The sequence below is a fragment of the Anastrepha ludens genome, chromosome 5 (assembly GCF_028408465.1).
Source record: "Anastrepha ludens isolate Willacy chromosome 5, idAnaLude1.1, whole genome shotgun sequence".
In the NCBI taxonomy this organism is placed as follows: Eukaryota; Metazoa; Arthropoda; class Insecta; order Diptera; family Tephritidae; genus Anastrepha; species Anastrepha ludens.
The window spans coordinates 56,245,720-56,273,007 of NC_071501.1; the positions used below are offsets into that span (position 1 = coordinate 56,245,720).

Genomic DNA, 27,288 nt, shown 5'->3' on the forward strand with positions numbered 1-27,288 from the left:
AGAAAATTGTTGGACTTCGTAAAGGCCAAAATAACGAAACAAGATACCATAATGAGAGAGGCAATATCAGCAGAAATTAGACTGGCAATAACTTTGCGGTATCTTGCAACAGGAAACTCTTTTGCGGACTTGAAATTTTTATCAATTTTATTGTATTCATTTTTTAATTGTTCGTATGCTTTTTTTCTAAATTTTTTATTTTTTATATTTTTCACTACTTATATCCCACAGCTCTCTCAAATTTTTATATTCGTTAATAAAATTAACATAATTTTCATTATTTTCAATTGCCATTTTTTCCTTTTTCACTTTATTTTACTCCGCACGAACATTCTTCTTTGCTTGTGCTCAACGAACTGAACGAGTAAAAGCTGTAAACAATGATACACACGAAGCAACGGTTGCAGCAACCTATCCCAAAAATCAAATTTATTTGATATTTCAGGCAACGGTTGCAGCAACACGAACATCATTTGGCAACACAGCTACACACGAGGCAACGGTTGCTTCAACATGGGCGAGTTGCTGCAACGGTTGCCTGGTGTGTATTTAGCTTAACGTCGACGCGATAAATATTGAACGTGTAAAGCATATCGCGAGTGGAGCGCGAATTTAATTTTGTTGGTCAATCCAAATATCGGAATATTTATTGAACGTTTAGCGGTCAGCTTACAAAGTATCGGCTTCGCGATATTATTTGGTAGTTTAAAAAATATGAACATTATACTCTTGGAACTTTAATCGTTCCATTGTTACATTTGGATTAATTACGTTTAGTTTTGGATTTGAAAAATATAGAAGAAATGAGTGTTCTTGAATGGAGGAGTTGTGAATTTTATGAACTGGCGCTATTTTCAAATTTTTGCAAAGTTGATAAACAGTCGGAAATAGTTGCACACTGCACCAATGGAAGTTTATATATTTTCTGCGAGGCTCTGGGAATAATTCACGTATGTTTTAGAAATTCGTGGGCAATCAACTTTCGGTGTCCGTGCTCTAAACTACGATTCTGTGCACTTACAACCAAGAACGAATTCCTCGTTCTCGTAGCTGAAGGGGAATCAGCTTCCAGTATAAATGTGCATGTCTTAAACTTGGCTGGTATCAGTAAACGTACAGGAGCTGCCCTTGTTGGTTCAGCACAATTAACCACACATGGATGTGTAACATCTCTTAAAGCGTGCTTGTCAATAGGTGGATTGTTATGCATTTCTATTGGATTAGATACGGGTGAACTACTATTTCACCTATCTGTTATAAATTCAGATATGACATCAAATTTCATAACTTTTCCTTCTTGCAAAAGTCGCATTATAGGGATTGAATTTCAGCAAAAAATGGATGTTCTGTACATGTTTGTATGCTCGGAGTATAATGTTCGTTTGTATCATATTATCAACAGTAATATTATAAACACCGAAACAATTATGGAATCGTCAACAACTGCTATTAGTTGTTGTACTTTTCAACATAATGCTGAAAATTCATATTTCTTGATCGGGCGAGATGATGCAGTTTATTGCTTTACAATAGATGGCAGGGGGCCATGTTACGCCATAAGCGGAAGGAAAAAAGTTATTGCTTGTTTAAAAAGTAACATTGTAATATTAATGGAATCGGAGGAAAAACCGCTAAGTTATATTATTATAATTGATATTTACAAAAAAACAATTGTCTTCCAAAAAGATATTGAAAAGTCAAACAATAATATGCTAGTAACGAATGAATTGTTCTGCTATATATTGAACGATAACAACATTTATATTACCATAGAGAAGAGTATTCAATGCAAATTGCAGATATTAATGAATAGTAATCTTTATGAACTTGCTTTGAACGAAATTAATAATAGAAGACTCAGCCTTACAGGAAGTGTCTTGTTAAAATATGGTGATTATTTATTGCGTAAAGGAGATGTATCTTCAGCGGTTAACAAATATAAGCAAACAATAGGATTAATGAATTCTTATTTTATTATAAAAAAACTCGTAGATTTAAAGTACAATAGTCAATTATTGCAGTATATTAGTAATTTCGTAACCACTGACACAGCGTCGGCCACGCAAAGAGAACTGTTCGAGAATTGCAAAAAAAGAATAAACATAAGTCTTAAATGTAATAATGCGGCAAATGAAATCTGTTGTGATAATAAACTTCCTAAGACTTTGTTAACATTTTTAAATAATGTTGATGCGATCTTAAAAGAGCCTTCGGATCATTCTTTTAATAATACTTTTGATGATCAGCTAATAGGGAATTGTCCTCGAATAAACTCGACGTATTGGCAAAAGATTTTTAAAGCGCTAAAGATGGTTAAGACTCCTGAGCGCTATATATCGCTTTTGATAGATTCAAACGAAAACTGTACGAAATTTTTAGAACATTTACTTTCTTTATCTAATCAAAGTACCTTGGTGTTTAATCTTTTATTGGAAGTGCATCTATTTGAATGGCAAAAAGGAAGAAGGAGTGCCCCAGATATAATAAAATTATTAGAAAACTACGGTACTGGTTATTCCGAGCAAATTGTGATTTCATTTGTGAACTATTCATTCTGGCCTGGTATTATATACCTGCATGAGAAATACAAGAAGATGAAATTGTCTTTAAAATACTGTGTTAAGTACTGTGATTTCAATATACCTTTTAAATTCGAGAAAGAGTCGTACATTATTGGTCCAAATATGATGATGCAGGCATTCGATGTCATAAACTGCAGTTCCCAAATTAAAATTGATTTTGTTGATAAAATAATTGGGACGATGTTGAGTGAGAGAAACCAAGCAATGCTGCAAGTAGCTCAAGGAATTTCCATTCGAAAAAATTATAAGGTAGTTCACATAAAGAAACTATTTTGCACCAATAAATCCGAAAATGATAATAAATCTAAGTATAAAATAAAGCCTTTGGTCTTCTGTTTGAAGTCTTTAAATGCTTACCTTTTAAAGTTTAGAACGTGTCCCGTTGAATTTAGGGAGAATATCTGTGTTATTTGCAAATGCAGCTTGACCCTACCTGCAATTTATTTCTTGTGTCAGCACGCTTTTCACGTAGGATGTGTTGAACATAATTTATATGGCAATACATGTCCCTTCTGCCTACCGCAAGAAGATAATCAGTGAACTAAACGTACCTACGTTATGGACATACGTATGAATAATAAAGATATTTGGTTTATTTACTTATAAGTCGATATTCTACAGAATTAAACAAGTGAATGCCTTCACAATATGTACATATATCAAATGTTCCTGCTTTAGATAACATTTAAGTCCCTCACAAAGATTTATAGGTAATACAATTGGTTTATATGTACATAATTTAATAAATCAAGGAGTTATGTTTAGTAGTGGCATAACTACTTGAACTGATGTGAACTGTAAAATAAGGCAACAGGCGTCACAAAAAATATGGAATATTGTCTGGACTTAAAATTGCAATGCACATTTAGCAAAGCAAGCTGAAAATTACGTCGCTGTATTCTAATTCTATAAAATGTCCCTTATTTATGTTATATATATACATATATATATGTATACATTAATTAACATAATATTTTAGTTTTTCTACGAACATGACAATCAATTTTTATTAAATTGAACGCGTCCGTTTTCGATTTGTTATCTCTTGAGGTATAATTTTGTGAATAATTTTAAGTTTTAACATAAATTAAATATATTAATACCTATGAAATTGGAGCAAGTCAATAAACCAACCGTTTAGCTACATATGTACATATGAATGTGTATGAAAAAACCAAATATGTGATTCAATAGCATGGTGTAATTAGAAATGGGTAAGTAGATCTTTACACGAGAGTACGACTCAACACTGCCTTACACAAAATGTATTTATTTGTGGAGAACTATGCAGAATTTCAAAGACACTTCCCTTTTTGAGTACGAAACGAAGAATAATTTAGTTTTGTTTAGAGTCAAATAAACAGTTTATTTTGTATACATGAAATTGAAATTAAAAAAGTTAAACTAATTGATATATAGTAGCTATGCAATTTTTTATTAAAGTTTTTCGCATTAAGAGTAAAGAAGAATTCTTCTCCAACACAAATTGGTTTGAACAAAGTTTGCTTTTTTAAAAAAGGTCAGCTGATGACTGAACCATGGCAGCTGGGTCCACATACCGGAATGACTCGGATTTTTCCCGACCAGGCCTTGTCTAGAGCTCTGAACCTCACCCCCCGTTTATCGTCAGTGGTGCAGCTCCATTCAACAAGGCTGTTGCTAATACTTCTCCTCAGGACCTAACCCTGGACCCGAAGTTGACTTCTGCTGCATTTGCCAAATACGACTCCACGTAAACTCGACATAGGTAAGATGCAACCAATGCAACGGATGGTGCCACCTTAAGACCTGCTCAGGCCTTTAGACACATTGGGAGTGGTCCACACGGTTTGTGACAATATATTGCACCTGCTGATGTCGAGATCGAAATTTTTCATATTTTTATCCCCTGTCATCTGCTGCCCGGCTGGTTATTACCCTGAAGTTGGTGCAATCGCAATGGCTACCAAAATCCAAAACCGCAACAAGGTCTTCAAATCGCTAACCGGCAGCACTTGGAGCAAAGACAAAGGAATCTTGCTGTCGACATTCAAAGCAATTGGCCAGTCGGTGCTAAATTACTCTGTGCAAGTCTGGTCACCTGGTACTAGTGATTCGCAGTGGATGAAGCTGCCAAAATACTGTTATCACGACATGCCCTGCAACACCCACATAATGAGGCATCAAGGCTTCCTATTAAGGAGCACAACAAAATTCTCAGCAAGCAACTCTTCATAGGAAATTACCACGCGAATCAACCATGCAGGCCGTTTCCACGACAGTGGGTTCTACCTTACCGAACAACCCGGATTTATATCCGGCCAAGGATTGTCACTCCAACAGCATTCCCCGTATGTAAGTATGGGGAATGTTATGCTGCTACAATCATGCAGGCATTTGCTACAGCTTGAGACACTTCTCAGGCGAATCAGGAGACATCTCTTCAACTATACCGACGAGGTCTAGGACAAAACACAACTGCAACTACTGGTCCGGACAGTATATAAGTATAGACAGACATAGGGAAACTCTTACCACCTTCCTAAACTCCCAATCCCTGATTTCCGTTGTCGGAGCCCAATCACGACCTATTGCAGACAAAGAGCTTTTACTGCCTCATAGCGCGTTCCTATGGTTCAATTACGATCTGGATATTGTAGCAGGTTAAATTCCTATTTATACAAAAACCACCCCGACATACTCAATATATATCCGGCATGTAAAGGCACATCGCAATATATTAACGACCTAATCACATGCCCTCTCAAACCCAATCACTTAACCCCCAATTTGTTCTAGTATGAATAAAAACGAGAAATAAAGTGCAATAACAAAAGGAAATAATATTACAAATTAGTTTTTAATTATAAATTTTTTATTAAAACTATTTAAATTTCTAGCACGTTGGGTTACCACTTTATAAATTTAATAAACACTAGTGACGAAACACAAATTTGATTTTTAATTGGCTAGATATGCATTTCAATCACCTCTACCAAATATTGGAAAGCGGAATTGTTTAGTCTATAGTACTTCTCAACCTGTAAAGGTGGAAAATTGACGGTCACTTCAATAAATATTTTATTTTAGTATCCACGGGGGCTATTACAGTTTAAGTGAGTATTTTTCATGACGAATATGCCTTGAAACGTTTTGTTCCTTTGCATAACGCTTTAACTCATTAGTTTCATCCTTTCTAAGAAGCTTTCTTTATTTAGGAACCAGTATTAACATCGATAATAATGTCAGCCTTGAAATTCAGCGCAGAATATCTTGCCAACAAGTTATACTTTAGACTGAGTACTGAGTAGTAAAGTCCTCCCTCGACGAACAAAACTAACACTTTATAAGGCTCTACCCATGTTCGCCCTATCGTACGGCGCAGAACTTGGACGGTTTCCAATATCCGATCCAGCGTCGCTTCGAGTGTTTGCGAGAAAGATTCTGCGGAAGATTTTTGGACCTTTGCACATTGGTGGCGGCGAGTATCGCAGGTGATGGAACCGTGAGTTGTATGAGTTTTACGAGGGCATCGACAAAGGGCAGAGAATAAAAATCCAGCGTCTCCGTTGGTTGGGTCATGCCGTCCGGATGGATACAAACGCTCCGGTACCAGCTGGTGGTACGAGCTGGCTGACAAGGGTCAGTGAACCATATGCCAATTCTGTGCAGATGATTTCACAATTTGTAGTGACCTGTGAGAATGGCGGTTTTTTCTTAGGGTTATGAGTTGTCTGAACATTCTTTGAATATACTTGGTGGTATGGCGTAACCCCATCATTTGGTGCCAGCTCACATCTCTAAGCCTTAGTTCTTTACTTCTAAGCTTCTCCTTGTTGACGTGTTGTCGCATAGCAAGGAAGGGCTCGAGCCCTATTAATAGCCTCTAGCCACGGCATCCACTACTTCGTTCCCACTTAATCACATGTGTCCTAGGGCGCGTATGAGCCGGATGTGATTGTGCACTCCTAGAAAATTCAATTTCACCATGTACTCAAGGGCTAGTGATGACAACGCCTTGAGTGCCGCCTGACTGTCGCTTAGAAGGCAATTCGCTCATTCCCGAGGCTTCTAAGTCAATCTCTTTTGGATCTATATATTCCAGCGCCTATCCATTCTGGTGTTTGATATGTAGGTCAGTGTTAGACAGTCTCGCATTATTCCCAAAAGGTGTGATAAACTTATAATTAAATCTCTGCCTTACTGTAATATCATCAGCCGCCGAGGTCTTGTAGAGATAACGGAACTAACAGTCCACCTTATGGATTGCTGGATAAACAAGTGTTTAGCTAGTTTCCAATCCGATTGGGTCGTTGAGAACACAGTAAAGGACTCTAGGATTTGAATTAAGGCTCCCGAAAAATGTCTAGCCAGTAACACGTATGCTCTGTCTTCCTCATTGCACGTATATCCGCAATCTATATCTGTGACACTTCATTTAATGCCAACTTCTCCTTAGTCATAGTTTTGCGGACCCTAGGCGCAACTGGGCTTGAGGTGATTTCTTCGGAAATGTTCCTAAAGCTACCTGTATTTGCTTTCCTAATGTCTTTGCTATATATGGTCGGAATATTAGAATATTCCTACCAGCTCCCAGTGACAAGTCTAGGTGCGAAGTTGGAAATCCACTCTGCGATCTTCTCGTCCTTTCAGTAAGCAAGTAGAAGACCCGGCCTGTAGGAAACTCCGTAAAAGGACAGCGGGAGCGGGTAAGTCCAACCTTTAAAGGCCTCATTATGCCTTCTTGAAGCACAGTGAGATCGTCTGGTTCTAGCGTCTCAGCAGGAGAGTTTTTAAGCAGCACCGTCAAACGATTGACGGAAACCATCGAACAAGGTTTTGTGAAAGGGCTCTAAGTCTTAATCAAAGACTTCATTTCCGTCCCCGTTGCCAGGGGGTTCGTGGTCTGCCTACATTACATCCTGTCCGTTGGAAGGGCTTCCATCGCAGCACCTCAGACGATGTTGTCTGCACTCTTCCTCGGGGTGTGGCCAATGCAATGCTGTTTCCTTCTGCGGCGATTATATTTCACAAGTGATACAAATTATCCACGTTTTCGAAAGCCTGCGCACCCACTCATAAAGAATCTGAATCAGGTAAATGCTTTTGTCTTTCCTGCTTGCTTTGCTTGTTTCACTTTTTCAAAATTGATGAACAGCAGGCGAAGCTTGGAGTTATGCTCAGTGCATTGTTTTATGACAATACAGAGTGTGTTGATATTGTCTGCACAGGAAATATAACTATCAAATCCAGCTTGACATAAACTAATCGATGCTTGAAGGTAGAATTTTAACCGGCATAATGCGCATGAGCAAGATAACGACACATTTTTTGGTGCGTGCAGCCGGCTACATCGAATTATAAGACGTTATCACACGTCAAAAAAAAAGTTGGCATAATTTAGTGCCTCCAACTGAGCAGGGAGAACGAGTTCACGTCGGGAAGGAGGAAAAAGAGCGTGCTCTAGGCTAAGGTCGTAGATGAAGTAAAAAAAGTTAATAAAGATTTAAAAATAGATAGAAACATTCGAAAATGAGAATAAAATATATCCTCGGGAAACGATTTTATTGTTTCAAAAAAAAGACTTATTTTTAGGTATTTTCCGTTTTGATATTAAACTTTTGACAAGATATGTCCTTCTTTTAAGCTTTACACGGTTTTTTTTTCTTAAATTTAATAAAAGACTATCGGTTTTTTCCTCACATACATCGTCCATGACCAAACTTAGTAACAATTCCATTTTACTGCACAGCGCGTTCATAAATGCAACCAATCTATTTGCAATTTTTCAACAAATCTATCAGTTGCATGAATTGTCACATTGACAGTGCTGCCAGCGCTGCAAGTACTGCGCATTATAATACGTTTCTGAACATAGCCTAAATTTCCGTCCATCTGATATCAGTACCCTTATATGCTATTAGTTTGTTTGACTCCGCAAAATGGGCGCTGATATACATACTACACATAAAGATCAGTGCGGACCATGGCAGCCGGTTCTACGTTACCGGAATGACTCGGGTTTTTACCGACCAAGGGCTGCCACCCCAGTAAACAAACCCTGTCTAGTGTACCGTACCCCACCCCCAATCTTTCGTCACAGGAGCAATCCCTTGCAGCAGGCTTGCTCAAAATACTTCTTGTTGTTGTAGCAGTAACTTTGCCCTGTCAGGGTAGTGTAATCACCGGTCGTCTTCGTCTAGCTCATCTAACGGTAGGCCCAGGAATCTAGCGGCTTGGACGGGTTGGGTCCAGAGAGAGAGGGGTGTTGGATGAGTGAGTTTGATGGGGCATGTGAAAAGGTGGTTAGAGTCGTGCGGGGTGCCCTCACATCCCGGACATATGTCGGGGTCGATTCTGGATAAGTAGGAGTTTAACCTGCTACAGTATCCAGAACGTAATTGTGCCAAGGTTACGCGGGATTCTCGGGGGATTTTGAGCGCTTCGTCTGCGATTGGTGGTGATTGGACTCCGATAACGGCATTCGGGGGTCCGGAGCTTAAAAAAGTGGTAAGGGTCTCCCGATGAATGTCGTTTATGGCCTGTCTGTACACTGTCCGATCCAGTAACTGTCTGTCTGTTTTGTCTTGGATCTCGCCCGCGTAATTAAGGAAATGCCTCCTGACATGCCTGGGAGGCAGCTCAGGGGGAGGTGGGGTTGTCGCTTGACCTCCTTTGTCCAGGTGGTGAAAATGGTCGCCGTGGATTTAATGGGGAAAAGTTGTAAGTTCCTCTCAGTGAAGAAGCGAAAAAGGCGGGCGAGGTAGTCGTTTACCTAGGAGCATAGGTCACCATTGTCATTGCCTGACGCCATTATCGTGCAGTCGTCGGCGTAGGAGACCAGGGAGACTCCCTCTGGCGGCTGGGGAGATGGGGGCTCTGGCCGGCTAAAGTAGCTCGCACATCTCTTCGAATCCGACGAAGTACAAGCGTTAAAAGTAATATCCACCTTGTCGCTGTGCAAGAGCATAGGTCGCCAGGTTATGCTATTTATCAGACCTACGCTAGCAATTGTGATGTGGGGGGCGTCGTTGTTTACAGTGCTGAATGTCAAATCGTCTATCTGCTCTGCCAATAGCTGTCCCTACGATCATTTAGCAGGCTTGAATGCCAAAGATCGTGATGCACATTAAAGTCATGCTGCGCCTGTCTGGTCGACTGGAACCAGTGATTCGCAGTGGACGAAGCTTCAGACCTGCCAAAATACTGTAATAAGGACCGCAACAGGCTGTCTCCTGATGTCCCCGATACAACATCTACACAACGAGGCACACATGCTGCCTGTGAGGGAGCATAACAAACTGCTAGGGTGGTACCGCAGGCCTCACCCATACAGACACCTGCTTGAGCCTGAGCGACCTCCTAGGCACGTCAGGATGCATTTCTCTGCAACTTCCCCGAGAGTCTCGCATAAGCTTGGCACAATTACGTTCTCGATAATGGAGCAGGTTAAGGCACCCGCACGACACTAACCACTTTTCCACATGCCCCATCAAACCCAATCTGTCGAAACAGCTAGTTTCTTGGGCTTACCGTTAGATGAGCTAGACGAAGACGACCGGTGATGACTGAATTTAGCACTTCTTTACTTGTTTTATTACAATATAAATATGAATATTCATATATATATATATGTATGGATTCGTTAATCAAAGATAATCAGGTTCTGCAATTTCAGTTTTTTTTTTTTTTTTTGGCGATTGCATTTAATGAAATATTGCGTAAGAAAAAGGATTCAGAGAAAAAACAGAGAACAACAAAATACGCACGGTTTCGAAAAACAAAGAATTTGGTTCGATAGGACAACTTATATTGACTATACAGGTACTAAAATTTGTATGAGCTCATTAAAAATAGAGAAGATATCGAAGGACAAAAGTCAATTTTACGGATATAAAAAAGACTTTTATCGTCGTATATCCCTTCGAATGGTTCTAAACATGGTGAAAAGATGTTTAGAGGTGTGCTAGACAACAGACTGTTATTCGGCTCAGAGCGAATTAGCTGATGTGGCTTGGAATGAATGCAAGCAATGCCCATACAATACAAATGTGCGAAAATTACTGATTTTATTGTGCGTTATTTAAGGGGAGTTTTTGTTTAATTAGAATTGTTATTTTTGATTCACGCAATCTAATAATACGTTCACATAAAGGGTTTTCCAATAACAAGTAGTATTTTGAATAGCCTGCTATTTCCGTAGATGTCACTTTTGAACCTGTCATTTTTTGACATTTGACAAGTAGAAACTACGCCATTAAAAAAAATTTAACGATCCATGCTTAAACAACGCATTGAAATTATTAAAATTCACTATAAAATTGGTGAAAATTTGGCAGAGATGGTTCGTTGAACTCGAACATTTTTGTGTCATCGTGAAGCACCTTGTCAGACTGCAATACAGATATTGGTGAAAAATTCAAGCTGTTGGGACAAGTTAGTGATGTGAAGAATAAAACCCATGCACGTCCCTCACGAACAGCGAGAATTCTGCTGTTGTAGCCGAAAGTGTTGAAGACAACCCAGGTTTGTCCATTCCTCGTCGATCTTTGGAATTAGGCATTCCACAAGTGTCATTATACCGTATTTTGCATAAGGATTTGGGTCTTAAGGCTTATAAAGTCCAGTTAACACAAAAACTCAAGCCGGCCGATCATCAACAACGTCGTGTCTTTGCTGATTGGATCGTTGAAATGCATGAAAATGATCCAGAATTCCATCGAAAAATCATCTTGAGTGATGAGGCCCATTTCAATCTCGGTGGCTTCGTCAACAAGCCAAATTGTCGGATCTGGGTCTCAGGAAATCCAAGTTTTATTGTTGAAAAGCCTCTCGAGTTTGATCAAACTGTCATTCGAGCACTGCTTATGATTTTTGTAATAAATTTATTTTATGACGAATTTTAATAAACTCAAACCCACCCAGAAAGATGTGTGGAGTATATGGCCAACAAAAACTGCAATTAGAACCCTGAAATTTTGAATTTTAGTGTAAAGTATTCAGTGGAGAATTTTAGATTTTATAAGTTGTTTTGGATTTTATTTTATTTACTTTTGTGCTCTTTAGCATTTAGTGACCATTAAAGAAATATGTGATAGAGATAATTAGAAAAGTAGTTTGACAGTTCCACGGATTTGTGACCTAAAAATACGATCCAAAACATTCTAGAACTTGAAAACGATTGAGAATTCAAAATAAGTTACGATACGATTGCTTTGGTTGATTTGACTGCGATTCAGCATATACGATTGACGTGTGATATAATTTTTTTTCGTATGGTTGTTGATCGTTGCACGGATGTGAAGATTCAACCCTCGCTGTAAATGAGTGGGATCTGTGGGATAGCAGTGTTAGATGAGAAAGTCTTTTTGTCCTCGGTAATGTCTTCTATGATATTTTCACAACCCTTGTCCTTTTTTTTGGTATATTATGGTAACATTGCCTTTGGTCTTATTATAATCTTTTGGTTTTATTAAAGAAGAAGCTGAATCTTTTTTGGGTGATTCAATTCAATTTCGCTAAGTTCAAAATGCTTATAATATAAAAATTATGAAGCTTTCAGCAGAACTGCCTTCGTCGTACTTAAGTATTTTCTTCAATGATATTGTATTGAAAGAAAAAGACAAATGTTTCACAAAGCGCAACTATTCAAAATAGCCATCCATTTCTCGACAGTTTTTCGATGTATCGATTAAACATCGCTGATACATATTATATATTAATTATATCGATGTTTGACGATGCATCGATTTTTTTTTGTTTTCGCTATTTAGCAGAATTTTTCCATAAGAGTTATTTTGAAATAAAAATGTTTCGTGCAATACTTTCTGTCCGCAACGTTATTTTATGCTCTCGAAAGGGGCCTGGAGTTCTGAAAGCAATCAATAAACAAAGCATAAGAAACAGCCATGTGTGAGTGTTTTGTGCTTTCCAATATGCTGTTACGTTACGTAAAAGTTTTTCAGAGTTTCGTATCGAACAGTTCCAAGCAGTCATTCGAAAATAACTACTGTAGGTGCTGAAATCGTTGGAGCGGCAATGTGGTGGTGGATATTATGGCATTTGTGGCATGAGTATGAACACATTACGGTAGGTTGAAGCTGCAAAAATCTTCCTAATGATTTTCTATCGACTCTGCTTACTTCTTTGTTTGCTTGGCTTTTCCTTATGGCAATACAAGTTTCGCTTATAACGTCGAGATGCGCGAAACAAAGGATATATCCTTCGCAGTGTAAATGGTAAATTGGTCAAAAAGGTTAGGCTAGGGTTTTCTGTTAGAAATATTAGGACTTTTCTAATGAAACGCACGGAAATCGTTGGTGTAGTCTTTATTTTGATTAAACTAGCACCAACACTATTCAGTTAATAATAGGGCTTGGCTTTCCATTTCTACCACGATCAAGTTGTTTATAATGTCTAAGTGCGTGGAAAAATGCAGTCACCTTGGCGCCATTGCGCTTATCATTACTGTTACATACAGCGGCTCCTTCTTCATTTGGAAAGAAATAAGAACCGATGATCCCGCCAACGTGTAAAGCGTGCGTAAAATGCACGAAGTGATCTATGAACTTCGCGAACAGATACATTTTTTTTCACAGTAAATTTCCACAATGTGGGAGTGTTGTTCTGGCGTTAAACCATTAATGATGACTTGCTAGACCTTACCATAGATAATACCTTACTGAACAGAAATGCTCCCAAACCATAATTATCGATAGTTCTCATGCAGCTAAAAAAAAACCTCATATAACGCAATTCGTAACCCAGCAAGCAATTAACCATGGTTTTATAATTCATAATATTGTTACGAATATTCTTACTTTAAAATTCACATAAATCTCTTACAATAACTCTCCGAGTTCGATCACTGAATTGTCGAATAAAACACACAAATTAATGGCAACACACTTGGATTACTTTATTTCCAACACTCTACTTCTAAAGGTACACGTTCACTTTAAGACTGAATCACTCTTATTACTTTTCGTGTATTGGCTCACAAATTTAATTTCCAACTGAATACCTCATTTGCATGCACCTATAAGTCGACATACATGTGCTTATAACTATTGTAATTTCTATATCTCTCAGTTCGCATTTTCTGGTGAGTTCTGTTGAAGAAGCAGCTCGTTAATCACCTGTCGTCTGCGTCTAACTCATCTACCGGTAGACCCAGAAACCGTGCACTGTCTCGTTATCTGGTGTCACCTTCAAGGCTAATTCATGTTTTTGTTTTGGCCTCTTGTTCGTTATTGCTGCCAGTCGGTTCGCGAAACTTCGCCAGTGCAACAATATGCATATGCGAGAATACTGGTAAATAAAGTTCAGTGTTTCTGCGCATTATAGACCACTAATTATTATATTCTCAGGCAGTAGCATCTTATAGAGATGCCTTTCAACTTAGGGGGCGTCCATAAATTACGTGAGATGTTTAAGGGGGGAGGGGGTCGAGTCAAATCTCTCTCTCTCTCGGCATATATCACGCAATTTTTTTTCTGATTAAAAGAAAAAAAATTATACTATTTTGGTCCATTATCCAGATTGTATATGCTTAAGATTTAATCTTAAGCGTAATCGTAGTATGATTAAGATCATTCACTAATTCGTTCGAAAGAAAATAATTTCATTCATACTTCGACGTTATACATTACTACTGTCAAACCACGATATTTGTTTTATACCAAACTAGCGAAAACCCGCCCGTTCCGCTGGACGTCTTTGAAAAAATCTAGATTAATTAATTAAATTAAGCCGAAAAATACTGTGTGTTTTACTGAAAATCATGTGGACATGTTGGTCGCAATAGTCTCTCTGGAAACCGCGCATGATTCTCCTTGGACTGAATTAGAGTAGATATTCTTTTTTCAATCGCAGTAGTTACGATTTAAGTCTTCTATTGTTAACTTTTTATTACACTTATAACTCTCAGCAATATTGATTACTAGTCTTAACTAGTCGTAAATAAAAGCACGAAGCAAATTTTTTTTTCTTTTTACAATAACAATCCAACGCGTTTACATAAGAAACCCACATTTTGAAAACTCTCACGTGAGTTTGGGGAATGGGGGAGGGGGTTGAATAAAATCTCACGACATCTCACCAGGGGGGGGGGAGGGAGGTACAGAAAATTGAAAAAAACACCTCACGTAATTTATGGACGCCCCTTATATAATATGGTGTAGAATATGTCATTTTTATTTTAAAATACGGATATACTAAAAATGTTTTATTCTTATTTTTTCTTGCAGGGTGAATTCCCATACCCTTCTAGTTCTTCTTGGACTAATGCTGAGTTGGGCATACCACCTACAAAGGAAGATTGATTTTGAACAAAACAACCACAACAAACGCACGAGGCAATTTCCTGAATGGTTTTAATCATATACTGTAAATCTTACCAATAAACCACTCACAATGTTTGTGTAAAAACCAGTACGTTCTAGAAAAATTATTTACGTTTTAAAATAGATATCGCTAAATTAAATGTACTTAGTTATACTGCAACTTAATTAAATACAGATTTAAACCTTGTACTTTTTTATATCCGCCCGCACACGATCAGAACAAGGCGCGACAGAAGTTGCCAGAAGATACGAGTTTCCAAATCTAGAAATTACGATAGCTATTAAACACATGTACTACATAGCACAGGTGCCCACGCATAGCGTATTCAGTCTTAAGTTAAACGTGTAAACGTAAAGTGAAATTAAATAAAGCAAACAAGTTATGTTGCCATTAGATTGAGACTTTTATTTAACAATCCAATGACCAAATCAAACAATGATATTTGATGGCGAAGATCATTTCGTTGTATCTCTCTCTTTTTACACATGCTTCATGGAAAATATAAAAGCTGTGAAAAAACAAATTTGATTTTCGATGTCAGCTTACTCCATCCACTTTCTAATTTTTGCCCATTTTTTATTATTAATTTAGTAATTTGATATCTTTTGAAAAGTGGTGCTAAATGGATCATAGACAAAAAACTACATACATATATATATATAAAAAACACGTAGCAAAACATGACGTAATTTACTTTAAACATGCCGAAATTCCTAGTCGGACATTATTGGACAATATCACGAAGAAGTATACGAAAAAGCCATCCTCAGGATCTATTCCATTGCTTTCGATAGAAGAAAATAATATTGTTGAATGGAATCATCATTGGCGTACTTTTCAATAACCAAAAGCCAACTTACAAGTTGCGTCGAAAATTTAGTTAAAGACCTAATCCGACCCAACTATTTTACAAATGTATTCCAGCACGAAAGCGGTTCCATGGCTTTTTACAAAGAAGTCCTTCTTTGAGTCAGCAAAAATCTCAATGCTTAACAGTTTCTCGAGCTTTGGTCACGGAATCTTAAATACGGCTTAGTTCGAGAGAGTCAGTACATACATATATGAAAGATAAAACTATCTCGATATTAGAAGGGCCAACCAATATCTTTAATTGTGATGAGTCAGCATTTTTTTCTGTACCCAGAAGGACAAGCAGAGTTGACCAAACACGAAGCAAAGCACGTCTACTTCAGGTCAGGAAATGGTGACAAACCAAGCCTAACGCTGTCTGCAGATGCATATGCAGATGAAAAAATAATGTCTACGTGTGGTATTTTCTCTTATAAGCGCTTTCCGCCAAATATTCTTGCGAAATACTCTAAAGACTGGCCCGTTGTCAAATCTAGCTCAGGCTGGATGATCGACGAAACTTTTTTTTGAATATATCGCAAATGTGTTTTATACTTTCCTGCTGAGAATGAGCGTACAACTTCCAGTGGTTTTATTTTTAGATGGATACGTATGGTATGTTTCAAGCAGACACATTAAAATTTGGAGTACCATAAAATCATGACCATTAGCGGATTCAATTGCCGTTGGCTAGAAAAAAATACCCCTAATCAGCCAACAAATATTTTTAATAAGCAACCTTCATTAAAATTATGATTTATTTAAAAAATAGTTTATTGCCTTATAATACGATCACATATAAGTAGATGATCTACTTTTTCGCGCTTAACTCAAAATCCGTAATTAAAAAGCGCGATTTCCTATACAAAATTTATCTCCCAAAATTTGAGATTATAAAATAATCCTAGATAATAATAATAATAATGAAAAATACTTTTTGACATACAACCCTGTGTTTTCTATGTTATCGAAAATTATTATTACGAATGTAAAAGTACGCTGTATGAACTTTACGACGACATAGACATAGCGCAGCGAATAAACATCCAGCGGCTACGTTGGCTGGGTCCGAATGGATACAAACGCTCCCGCTTTGAAAGTATTCAATGCGGTACCAGCTGGTGGTAGCAGAGGAAGAGGAAGGCCTCCTCTGCGTTGGAAAGATCAGGTGGAGAAGGTCACTTGGTGTGTCCACTTGGCGCCGGTTAGCACGAGAAAGAAACGACTGGCGCGCTTTGTTAAACTCGGCCAAAATCGCGTAAGCGGTTATCGTGCCAATTAAGAAGAAGAAGAAGAAGAAAAGTACGTTCACATTAATTACACGCCGATCTTACAGCACATGACTAATAAACATTTTTAAAAATATGTTACTCTAATTTTTCATATAAGAAAAACAACAACGTAGAAAGCGGATTTACTTTTTGTATTACTTTTTTCTCCGTAAACACCAGAAGCGAATGCATTTTTCAAAGTTGTTTTTAATATAAACTCTGTTTTTATGTTTTAAATAAATATGAGCATATTCACAAACGTCTTTTTTTAATTTTGAACGGAAACAGGAGCGATCTTGCACGTAATTGAGAACCAGACAATTTTTTCTCGAATGAATGACAAAAAGGACCACTTCAACAATACTTCAGCTGCTTTTTGCTTGACTTTAAACGTGTATATACCTTCATAGTACGCAAATAGATAACAAATATTTAAAAATATTTTGTTCAAGCGGAAGACGGAAGCTTCTTCAACCAAGTAAATGTACGTTAAGATAAAAGAAGATATTTTTCAATTGAAATCCTCAACAAACATTAAATTGTTCAAAAAAAAATTTGAAAATCTTTTAAAGATAACAATTTAAATGTAAACTAATTTTTATATTTTGTATATTTTAAACAACTTTTTGCACAATTATCGAGCATATTATTTATTTATTTAACCAAAAGTTTTTTTACCGTATTTAAACGTATGAATAATATTCTTTATAATAACATAGAGTAAGCATAACGTTAACGTATATGGAGTTAGCAGAGGGACTCCCTAAAAATATGAAAAATGTTGATATTGTGAAGGTATACAATTTCTCCGAAAAGAAGAACGGGGAGAAGAAGGATATATGTACGTAGATATTAGCAATCAGTGGAGAAGTAATGTGGTAGATCATCTCTAAATGGCGATGTAATTCTGATTTTTTTGCAGCAGGGGATGGACAGCAATCACAAAGAACTGACGTTCTGTTACTAGGCAACTGTATTTTATACTAAATAAATGCCTCTCTATTCGCAAAAGTTTGCATGTGAAAGCAACAACAAAGTTATCGAGCAAGGTTCACCGTTACCGAGTATGGTTATACCCAAGGCGAATTTATTAAATCCACCTTGGTTATACCTCATACCACTGGTATAACTTACTATTTTACAAACAAATGTAATTTTAGGCAGCTCTAATTCCGTGTTGCCAATAAACGCGTATGTTCATTTATTACCAGTTGCTTTTTCTATTCGGCACTCGCGTTTTATACAATAAACGTATCTGGCAATATGTTGTAAAGGACATTAAGCTTACTACGATACATACTATGACAATCGGCATACAGTTCACATAGTGGAGTTGGTATTAAGAACGTTTTGGCTAAAAGCTAACCCACAATAATGTCGCATACCATAGACTTTGCCTATTATACTAAAGATGTGGTTAGTTCTGAGTTCAGCTAAAAATGATTCCTAAGTTCTTTGCAGACTTTTTATAAATACAGATGCACATTCCTTTGGCTTTAGAGCAACTCATTATCGCAGGCCCACTTATTAACGTTTTGTAAGCCAGTGTTGAGGTTATTTATACATTTATTGACGGACACAAAAGGACAACTAGAATAATATGGCAAAAATATTAATATTACAATATTTTAGTACTCTTTGAAGATCATCATCAAGAATTGAAACTTGGGAAACGCCCTTAGTTATAGGTACCTAGCGGGATAAGATGTGACTGACACATACAGCTTATGTACGAACACTGAGGTATGATTTTAGTAAACTCAATGCTAGCGCTGTAAAGTTGAATGTTTTTTCAAATTTCAAGCCAAATAGTAAGAGATTCACAGAGTCGAAGGCAGAAACGTTAGAAAGGTTCGGAGGTTGTTGTCAATGTTAAGCCTGATATCATGTGTAACCTTAATAAGCGCCGTGGAGCAGCTCCAGTTTGCTCGAAAACTTCAAGTTAAGTTTTCCAGTAAAATCCACAACAGTTGTATCACGTTTTCTTCCTAAACTGACAATTGTCACAAAGTGCCGATTTACACAAGGAGACATCTGGAAGGGAGACACTGGAAATTCTCTTTTCATGTCTCATTCGCGGTCACACGGGCAAAATTGTTTTCGGCAACATTTTGACGTTTACTACTTTAGCATCTTCTGGTTCGAATATATTCTACAACCCGCTAACATGTAAAACGGAAAACGTTCAACAGTGTCTTAAATATATCCATGAAGAATAAAAATTGGTTAAATAATAAATAATTTGTTGTCTTTTGTATTTAAATATATTTATAAATTGTTGTACTTGATTTAAAAAAAATTTAATTAAAAATACTTCATATATAAATAATTAACTTGAGTATCTAGAAATGCGGGGAAAACTAACTATTTTAAATTGTACCTATCCACTTTACTAGCAAAAATAATCGTGAATTTCCCAAGCAGCGTTCGAATGTTTGTCATCGTTGCTATCTTCCGTTTGATTGAAAACCAACACATAACTTAGAACTTTCTTCTACAAAAGAAGAGAACAAATGAAGCAACTGTCAAAAATTGCTTTAAGATTGGAAATACGAATAAGAAGAGCAAAGCGTGTCGCCAGTACAGGAAACAAAGTCCCTTCTCTCTTCCGTGTGTAAATGGGCACAAACAAGAAAAATCTAGGAGTTTTCGAGTAAGTGAGATAAACAAGTGATTCTCTCAATATAACTATCTAATATAGTTATATAGGACCCTCGCTGACGGCCAAATAAACCTTCCTATTACAAATATTGTCATAAACGATTTTATTTGGCATTAAATAAATGCCCGTAAGTCGCTTTGTTTATTAGTCTTGTTATTAATCGATTTATTAAAATTTATCAAATAAGGTATTATAAATTTGAATAAAACTTAACCCATTATTTTAAACTCTTACATCATATTTTAAAATAGTTTCTTAATTTTCACTTAATTAAAAATTATTTTCATAATTTACATTTCATTCAAAATCAATAAACAAAATATATTTGTATGACGCCGGCGATAAATGTGTATTTACGGACGTTTTTTAAACACAGTTTCGGATATGAAAGAATTTTAAACGGGTTAATAAAAAAGATTTGCGAGATAACAACAGATTTTATATACAGCAAACTCTTCAATTCGGCATGTTTCGCCGATCTAATCTAATTACTATTTAAATATATAGCATTCATCATTAGTCATATTTATATTAATAAAGGCACTAAGATTTAAGTTTCACTTTTGGCAGGTTATTCATTTAAAGCATTTGTACGAAAGCCATGCTTAGTAACGATCCTATCGCCAACCCCAAACTCAAGCTTGCGACTATGATCGATGAAGCCATTTCCTTTTCGTGCCGCATGACAGATCTGAAATTATTGACATTTCGATCAGTCTATTGTTTATATATTTCAATCAACTCCCTTTTACCTGGGTGCCATTATTAAATTGATATTTGCCAGATAACCGTTAGTTATACCAAATGTAATAATCATTATAATGAAGGCGGCATCTGTGTGCACAAGAGTAGGTAAAAAATAATGTATACTACTATTTGCACAGAGAAAAAGGGGCACGTAGAGCAGACGTATCACAGTTAATAAGAGCACCGTATGTGGGTTATCGCGCGGCTGAAGTGGTTCAAAATAAAAAGAGTTATTAACAATTTAATTCACTTTCTCTCATTTATCCACTTACAATTTCCCACAATCCGGCCAGTATGCGACCGAAGTAGTCCCCGGAATTGAAAAAGAGATAGTTGACCACTGGCATGTAGTAAATATCTGCAAGTGGCAATGTTAATAATAACACAGTCCTGCGAGGGTGAGTTTCTAGAATGGCTGTACTTGTTTCTTGTAGTTTTTTATGCGCTGAAAACGAATCTGACCTTCAAAATGCTCCATCACGTCAGGATTTTTGGTAAATGAAGCCTTGGGTATAACGTCTATTGGCGTAACTGAAACTGTTAATTTCAAAATGTCATAACTTTTTTTTAAAAAATCGTACAATAATTTAAAAAAATGGGTTTTAAAGCTAAAGAGTTGTACTATGCGACCTTTTCGTCGAAAATTGAAAAAAAAATTTTCTATCCTAGAAAAATTATCAAAAATGGCTAAAATGGCTAAATGAAGCCTAATTTACCAAAAATCCTGACGTGATGGAGCATTTTGAAGGTCAGATTCGTTTTCAGCGCATAAAAAACTACAAGAAACAAGTACAGCCATTCTAGAAACTGAAAAAAGTTAAATTTCGCAGGCCTGTGTAATTAGTAATGTTATTATGGCAAGGAGCAAAAACTCACCGTTCCAAGCGTATCCTTTGCCATAACTTTCCGATTGCATTAGAACTGTGACCGCTGGATATACCGATAATGTCGTCGCGAAAAGTATACATATGTTGACTGCTTCAACGTAAATTTTTCCAAATACTTCCCTAATATTAGGCTCTAATTGTACACCTATATTAACACTGCGACTATGAGAAGGAGTATCGGCCAAAATTTTGTACTTGTCCCGACCCTCACAGTAATATATGAAAAATGGCTGGCGCGACATTATCACATAACATATTGTGGACAGTAAAACCAATGAACTGCCAATGACAAAATATATCAAAGCCGTAACGTTGGGTGCAGCACCGAATGCTAATACTAAAATAAAAGCAAGCGCGGATAGAATACCGCCTAAAGCTTGGCCACTTACTAGAGCAGTTGTATAATGCGATGGGAAGAGTCCAGCTACTCCGAATATTCCGCCTGACATTATGGCCGATGACACTGGGGAAACATAAAATTAATTACATATGCAATCAATTGAAGCTACCGTACTTACCATTTATAATGACTACAGTAAACAGGGTGATAAGAAAAAATTGTTCTTGCCAATCGTCTGTATTTACTTCCACTAAACTTGTCGTTACTATAAAAATTCCTAAAATAATTATTAGAGTTGTGAGCATTTTTATTTTAAGAGTGACAAGGTGCCCATAAACAGCGTTGAGAATGAGAAATGTTGTGCCCGAAATAGATGCAGCGAGTGTAAGGTCACTGGAAAAGCTTTTTTGCATTGGCGTCAAGACAGTGGTAGTACCGTTGATACTGGTGTTTCTGAATTTGTACATCCAATACTATAAATTAAAAAAAAAAAACAATATTCATTGTAAAGAGTTTTCCAATAAGAGGTGTTATTTTGATATTCAAAGAAAAATGCTATTTTTTAATATAAATGATCGGATGTTTATTTCATTATAAAGAGGAAGGTATGCCGTTAATAGTGGAAAATAACATCAGGCAAATGACTACCACGACCACGCTTACAGGACAATATCCTTTTCATGAAATTTCCATAACGGAATTGCAAAGTGGCTGCCCTATGACCTCGATAGCCTCGGGAATTCCATCTTTGAGGTCTTGAATCGACCCTGGGCTGTTGGCGAAGACCTACTCTTTCACGTAGCACAAGATCTCGGTGGCCAATTGTGAACACCTCTTTGAGAAAGAACACGGTGCGGAAACTTTTCCCGTAAAAGATCAATGGTTTCGTTGCTTGTGTGGCACGTAGCGTCGTCTTGTTGAAAATAAACGCTGTCCAGATCAATACCATCCAATTTCGGCCATAAAAAATCGTTAATCATCTCTCGATAGCGCAATCCATTCATCAATAACACCTATTATTGGAAAATTTATATTAGTAGTTGTCATTGCTACGACAGCCCACACATTTTAACGATCTTAGCGAAATCAACCTGAAGGATAACCTGGCGTATTTTGAATCTACTTGTACAGGTTGGTCTATGTATATATATATTACATATAATCGGCGCGTACACCCTTTTTGGTTGTTTGGCCGAGCTCCTCCTCCTATTTGTGGTGTGCCTCTTGATGTTGTTCCACAAATGGAGGGACCTACAGTTTCAAGCCGACTCCGAACGACAGATATTTTTATGAGGAGCTTTTTCATGGCAGAAATACACTCGGAAGTTTGCCATTGCCTGCTGAGGGACGACCGCTATTAGAAAAATGTTTTTCTTAATTTTGGTGTTTCACCGAGATTCGAACCAACGTTCTCTCTGTGAATTCCGAATGGTAGTCAAGCACCAACCCATTCGGCACAATCAACGAAACGCTATTGGGACATTTTTATATTATTGCTTTAGTAGATATTATCATCACCCCGTCGGATTAGTTACATTTCGGCTACCGCTGGGCTTGCCATCTCTACATATACGCATGTCGGGTGAAGATCAGATCATTGATTTGTTTGTGACAAAGCCGAATTTATCGTTGCGTGAAGCTGAAGCAGTTTTAAGAAAAGGTGGTGTTAATGTATCCAAAAACACGATTCAAGGACGTTTACGTACAGAAGACCTCTAATTCCAGAGCATATTGATAAAACCGCTGCTCTCATTATCACAGATTGATGAAAACACTTGCAGGGACTTTAGTAAATTCAGAACGGAATTCGGAAAACATAATAAGATCTTTAACGTCAATATCTGTTTCATTAAGGATTAAAAATGTATAATAAATAATGAAATAATATAAGAAAATGTAACAGCATAAATAATTTTTAAAATCTTTTGTAAAATTAGTATATGGGATATGTGAAAAAAATACTGTAAAAAGAGTATAAGTATACAGAGATTGAAAATTGTTAATAATAAACAGTTAATAAATAAAATAAAGAGAAGGAAGTGCATGGACCTGTAAAAGAAAAAGACGAGTAGAGAATAAGAAGCAGTGACAAGATTAATGAGTTAATATAAGGGAGGACGTACTGAGATTTCTTAAATCCCAAAGGGTCAGATGGTAGGTCGCGCATGCAGGTGGTTAAAGTGCAGAATAGATTACTCAAGACGAAGGATGCAGGCTTAAGAGACCAAGGAAGACACAGATTACGGTGGAAAGCTGAAGTAGCAGATTACCTTACAAAAATCGGAGTCAGAAACTGGGAGAAGACAGCAAGAACATCAAGAATGGCGAAAAGTCGTTCACCGCTAACAAGGAGCTGTAGCGCCAAACGATGGTAAGTATTTATATGTATATATGTATGTAACTGGCTCCATATTTTTGGCAGGTGTCTGGGTATTGTTTCACAAGGGGAGGGATCAAGAATTTTATGCCGCTTCAGAATGGCGAACGGTTTTTTATGAAACGCAAATTGGTCATCACAGAAGTTGATGAGTCAAATCATCGCAGTGGTCTTAAAAAATTGCTTCGCAGTGCTCAATTTAGGAAGTCTACCAATCTTACTCGACTGTGCAGAAAGTAAAGTACAATAAAGTGAGTTTTTCATTATGAAGATGAAAGTGACGAAAAATAGGTTAGATTTTATAGGTTAGCTTTCCTTTATGGCCGATTTTTATTCGGTCAATACGTCGGAATAGGAGGGCTGAAATAATTAAAAACAAAAGCTATAAAGCGGGAATCAAAAGATTTAAAAAAATTGCTCTTGAAACATAAGTCAAGGAAGACGGCATGACTAATAACATTAAATTGACGAATATATCGAGCTATAGGAACATTAGAAGAAAAGTTAGTTCTCAGACAATCTCCATAGAAGGAAGAGGACGTTGAGCAATAAATCTGATTCGTTCCAACAAAGACGGATTGATTTTATTAACAAAATTGATGATTTTATAAACAAAAGAAAGGTTTTAGCTAAACCTACGAATTTCAAGAGATTTAAGGATTATGAAAAATAGATGAGAGGGATATGACGGATTCCCTAAAGTTTAAAGAGCGAATTTAAGAAATATTTTTTGAACATCCACACGAAAATATTGGGTACAGTGTAGCCGAAAGTCTCTTACGCGAAAAGTCTTGCGTAAAAATAGTGATACCTACACGGAAGAGAATTCTACACAAAATCAAAAATAACGCCGCTGGAATAAATTTTATAAAAATTTCTGAAGTACCATTAATTGCTCGTTGGGTTTCAGACACTGTAACGTCTTAAACGATTTTAAATTCTTTTAATCAAATTTTACGAAGTGGCATTGAGTTTCAGCTTGTTTAAGTAAATTAAATTATAAATTTTAGATAAATGTCAAGGGTTTCATATGTTTTCATTAAAATAAAGGCCTTATTTTACCCGAAACAAGCGAAAACGTAAGTAAATTTTACCCTTTTTTTATGGCGACAATATTATAATAGTAATGAAATATAAAATATTAAACACTGATCCTAGAGGACAGACCATCACTACGAATTTATCAATTTAACAAGCAAAGAACATTTCTTTATCTACACATTTTGAATCGCATGAATTTTGTCATCGTGTTTCATTGTAAGTGGATACTGCATAACATTACGTTACTGCATTCTTTGTTCTTTTTTTATCAGTTGATGTATGGAAATTTTTCTAACTGCTAAGAGATTATGCTTAACTTACGTCCTCTGCTGTCACGAAAAAATTCCATGGTGTCATTGTAGCTGTCCCCAGTAAATAGAACACGACATATGTGAAATTGAAACGATCTGGTGGTGCATCCGAGTCGACTACTTGTCTGTGATTGCATATTTCCGAAATGTTTAGTTCGTTATCTATTGTTGGCATACATTTCATATCATCTTCATCGCTATTGTCAGCGTTTGTTCCGAATCTATCGTCACCAAAGCCGTTGTCAATAGCATTATCGCGATGTGGAACGTCCTCGTTTTCCACAAGCACCTGTCGATCCGTTCTTTTGTCCCTTCGCCTGAATGCCATGGTATCCCCGTAGTTGAAATTATCTTTCACTTTTTCACTAATTCATTTATTACTTAGCTCAGTCTCTTTTACAAGCGAAAGCAATTGCGTTTGGTTTACAATACCATCACTTCTGCTAAATATTTGTCATCTATGAAATATTTACTGCGCCACTTTGATTATAAACAAAGAGAATAACAGAAGAAATCTCAAGTAACGAATGTATAAAAAATGAACATTGCTCTTACAACGCGTTCATACGAGAAATTTTTTTTCTTGCAATTGTTTAAGCTTTTCGTCTACAGCTAATCACATCATTAGGAATAACGAAAACAAATGGCCTCTGGTCACGGTCCAGCATTGCTGGACAAGCACTTTATATGTGTGCGTGTCGGGTGCTTGTCGTTTGCCCGGTAACGTTCAAAACAAAAAGCGATCAATCCACAGTTGTATTTAGAAGTAAATATGTCTTCATCGGATGATGAATTTTTATTACTTGCAACTATTGCAGTTTTGTTAAAAAAAAGAAGAAAAGAGATAAAAAAAAGTGTGGATGAAAAGCCTGAGTAAGGGAATTAAATTTGAGTTTGGGATATTTTACAAAATTTAAAGGTAATCTGCTTTAACTTATTCTGTTCGTTGTTTGAGAATTTTTTTGTTACCCACTTTCTGTGTTATATTAAAAAATCGCAATACGTCATGTTTTTAATTATAACTTATGTTTTTCGGGTTCATAACTTTATTATTATTAAATTACTTATGTATATCAGTTTTAAATAATTTCATTTACATATAAATTTTTAAATTTTTTGCTTATTTATGTACATATTTCATAGGGATTGTGCTTATTTTTAGTATATGTAGGTGTTTTCGAGTAATATACTATTGGGCAACCGCACACTAAATACTAACCTCAATGCTAAATACAACCCTGCTGTTTTGTCCATCAGACTCCGACACGATCAAAAAAGTAAGCGTCAAACGAAAATATCAAAAATTTTAGATTTTCATCAAGCATCGTACGTGTAGCCGACAACAAATACGAGTGTCACGACGCCACCCGACTGCACTAGCACATACAAAGCGCAGTCAAGCATGCTGGATCGTCGCCAGAGGCTAAAAGAGCGTGAGATGAATACAGAAGGTGGCGCCTTCCGAAAACCGTTACTTTATTTTCGTGATTTTGAGTAGTGTCACGTCTGGTATCATAATTATTATACATAAAAAAAAACTAACACAAAGGAAATTATTGCTTATAAAAATTCAGTGAATGGCTTGGTAATATTGTGATGTGGTCACTTAAACTCAAAAAACGAAGCGCCGCGTGTTAAATTGTGAAGAACAACATGAATATAAAATCTTCAAATGCAGTTTTCCTGCGTTTTTATGGAAATGACGCAGTGGCAAGAAAGTGGATGTGTGTATATAATTTCTTGTAAGTAGTCGAACAGAAATTTAATTTGATAGCAAAACAAGAATCAAGACGAATCAGTATTATTACAATATATAATACATCCGCATATAATTTCTTCTTTGCTTTTTGAATTCTATGATGTCAAAATCAGCTGTTTGTTTTTAATGTGCTTGCTA

At 36.6% G+C, this 27,288-nt stretch overlaps 3 protein-coding genes across 3 annotated transcripts; 2 read left to right on the forward strand and 1 right to left on the reverse strand.

The window, feature by feature from the left end:
- Positions 1-579: 579 nt before the first annotated feature.
- On the forward strand, positions 580-5,409 carry LOC128863776 (vacuolar protein sorting-associated protein 11 homolog). Its single transcript, XM_054103113.1, has one exon. The coding sequence runs from the start codon at positions 804-806 to the stop codon at positions 3,120-3,122; it is 2,319 nt and encodes a 772-aa protein (XP_053959088.1). The 5' UTR covers positions 580-803; the 3' UTR covers positions 3,123-5,409.
- Positions 5,410-12,303: 6,894 nt separating this feature from the next.
- Positions 12,304-14,996, forward strand: LOC128864262 (NADH dehydrogenase [ubiquinone] 1 beta subcomplex subunit 2, mitochondrial-like). Its single transcript, XM_054103833.1, has 3 exons — positions 12,304-12,473; positions 12,527-12,650; positions 14,810-14,996. Exons 1-3 carry the CDS (start codon positions 12,370-12,372, stop codon positions 14,882-14,884), a joined length of 303 nt encoding a protein of 100 aa, XP_053959808.1. The 5' UTR covers positions 12,304-12,369; the 3' UTR covers positions 14,885-14,996.
- A 4,824-nt stretch (positions 14,997-19,820) lies between these two features.
- LOC128863768 (equilibrative nucleoside transporter 2) lies at positions 19,821-25,959 on the reverse strand. The gene is made up of 6 exons (XM_054103103.1): positions 25,402-25,959; positions 21,841-22,135; positions 21,312-21,785; positions 20,708-20,793; positions 20,441-20,640; positions 19,821-20,379 (listed from the first exon to the last, which is right to left on the reverse strand). The coding sequence occupies exons 1-6, from the start codon at positions 25,717-25,719 to the stop codon at positions 20,268-20,270; spliced, it is 1,485 nt and encodes a 494-aa protein (XP_053959078.1). The 5' UTR covers positions 25,720-25,959; the 3' UTR covers positions 19,821-20,267.
- Positions 25,960-27,288: the final 1,329 nt, after the last annotated feature.

What these genes read in the sequence shown, in the direction of transcription:
- LOC128863776 (XM_054103113.1), top strand. Translation starts at nt 804, where the DNA reads ATGAGTGTTCTTGAATGGAGGAGTTGTGAATTTTATGAACTGGCGCTA.
- LOC128864262 (XM_054103833.1), top strand. Translation starts at nt 12,370, where the DNA reads ATGTTTCGTGCAATACTTTCTGTCCGCAACGTTATTTTATGCTCTCGA. An exon ending in AGCATAAGAAACAGCCATGT is followed by an intron (nt 12,474 to 12,526) that starts GTGAGTGTTTTG and finishes AAAGTTTTTCAG; the next exon opens with AGTTTCGTATCGAACAGTTC. An exon ending in ATGAGTATGAACACATTACG is followed by an intron (nt 12,651 to 14,809) that starts GTAGGTTGAAGC and finishes TTTTTCTTGCAG; the next exon opens with GGTGAATTCCCATACCCTTC.
- LOC128863768 (XM_054103103.1), bottom strand. Translation starts at nt 25,719, where the DNA reads ATGGCATTCAGGCGAAGGGACAAAAGAACGGATCGACAGGTGCTTGTG. An exon ending in TTTTCGTGACAGCAGAGGAC is followed by an intron (nt 22,136 to 25,401) that starts GTAAGTTAAGCA and finishes TTTAATTTATAG; the next exon opens with TATTGGATGTACAAATTCAG. An exon ending in AATTTAATAATGGCACCCAG is followed by an intron (nt 20,380 to 20,440) that starts GTAAAAGGGAGT and finishes CAATAATTTCAG; the next exon opens with ATCTGTCATGCGGCACGAAA.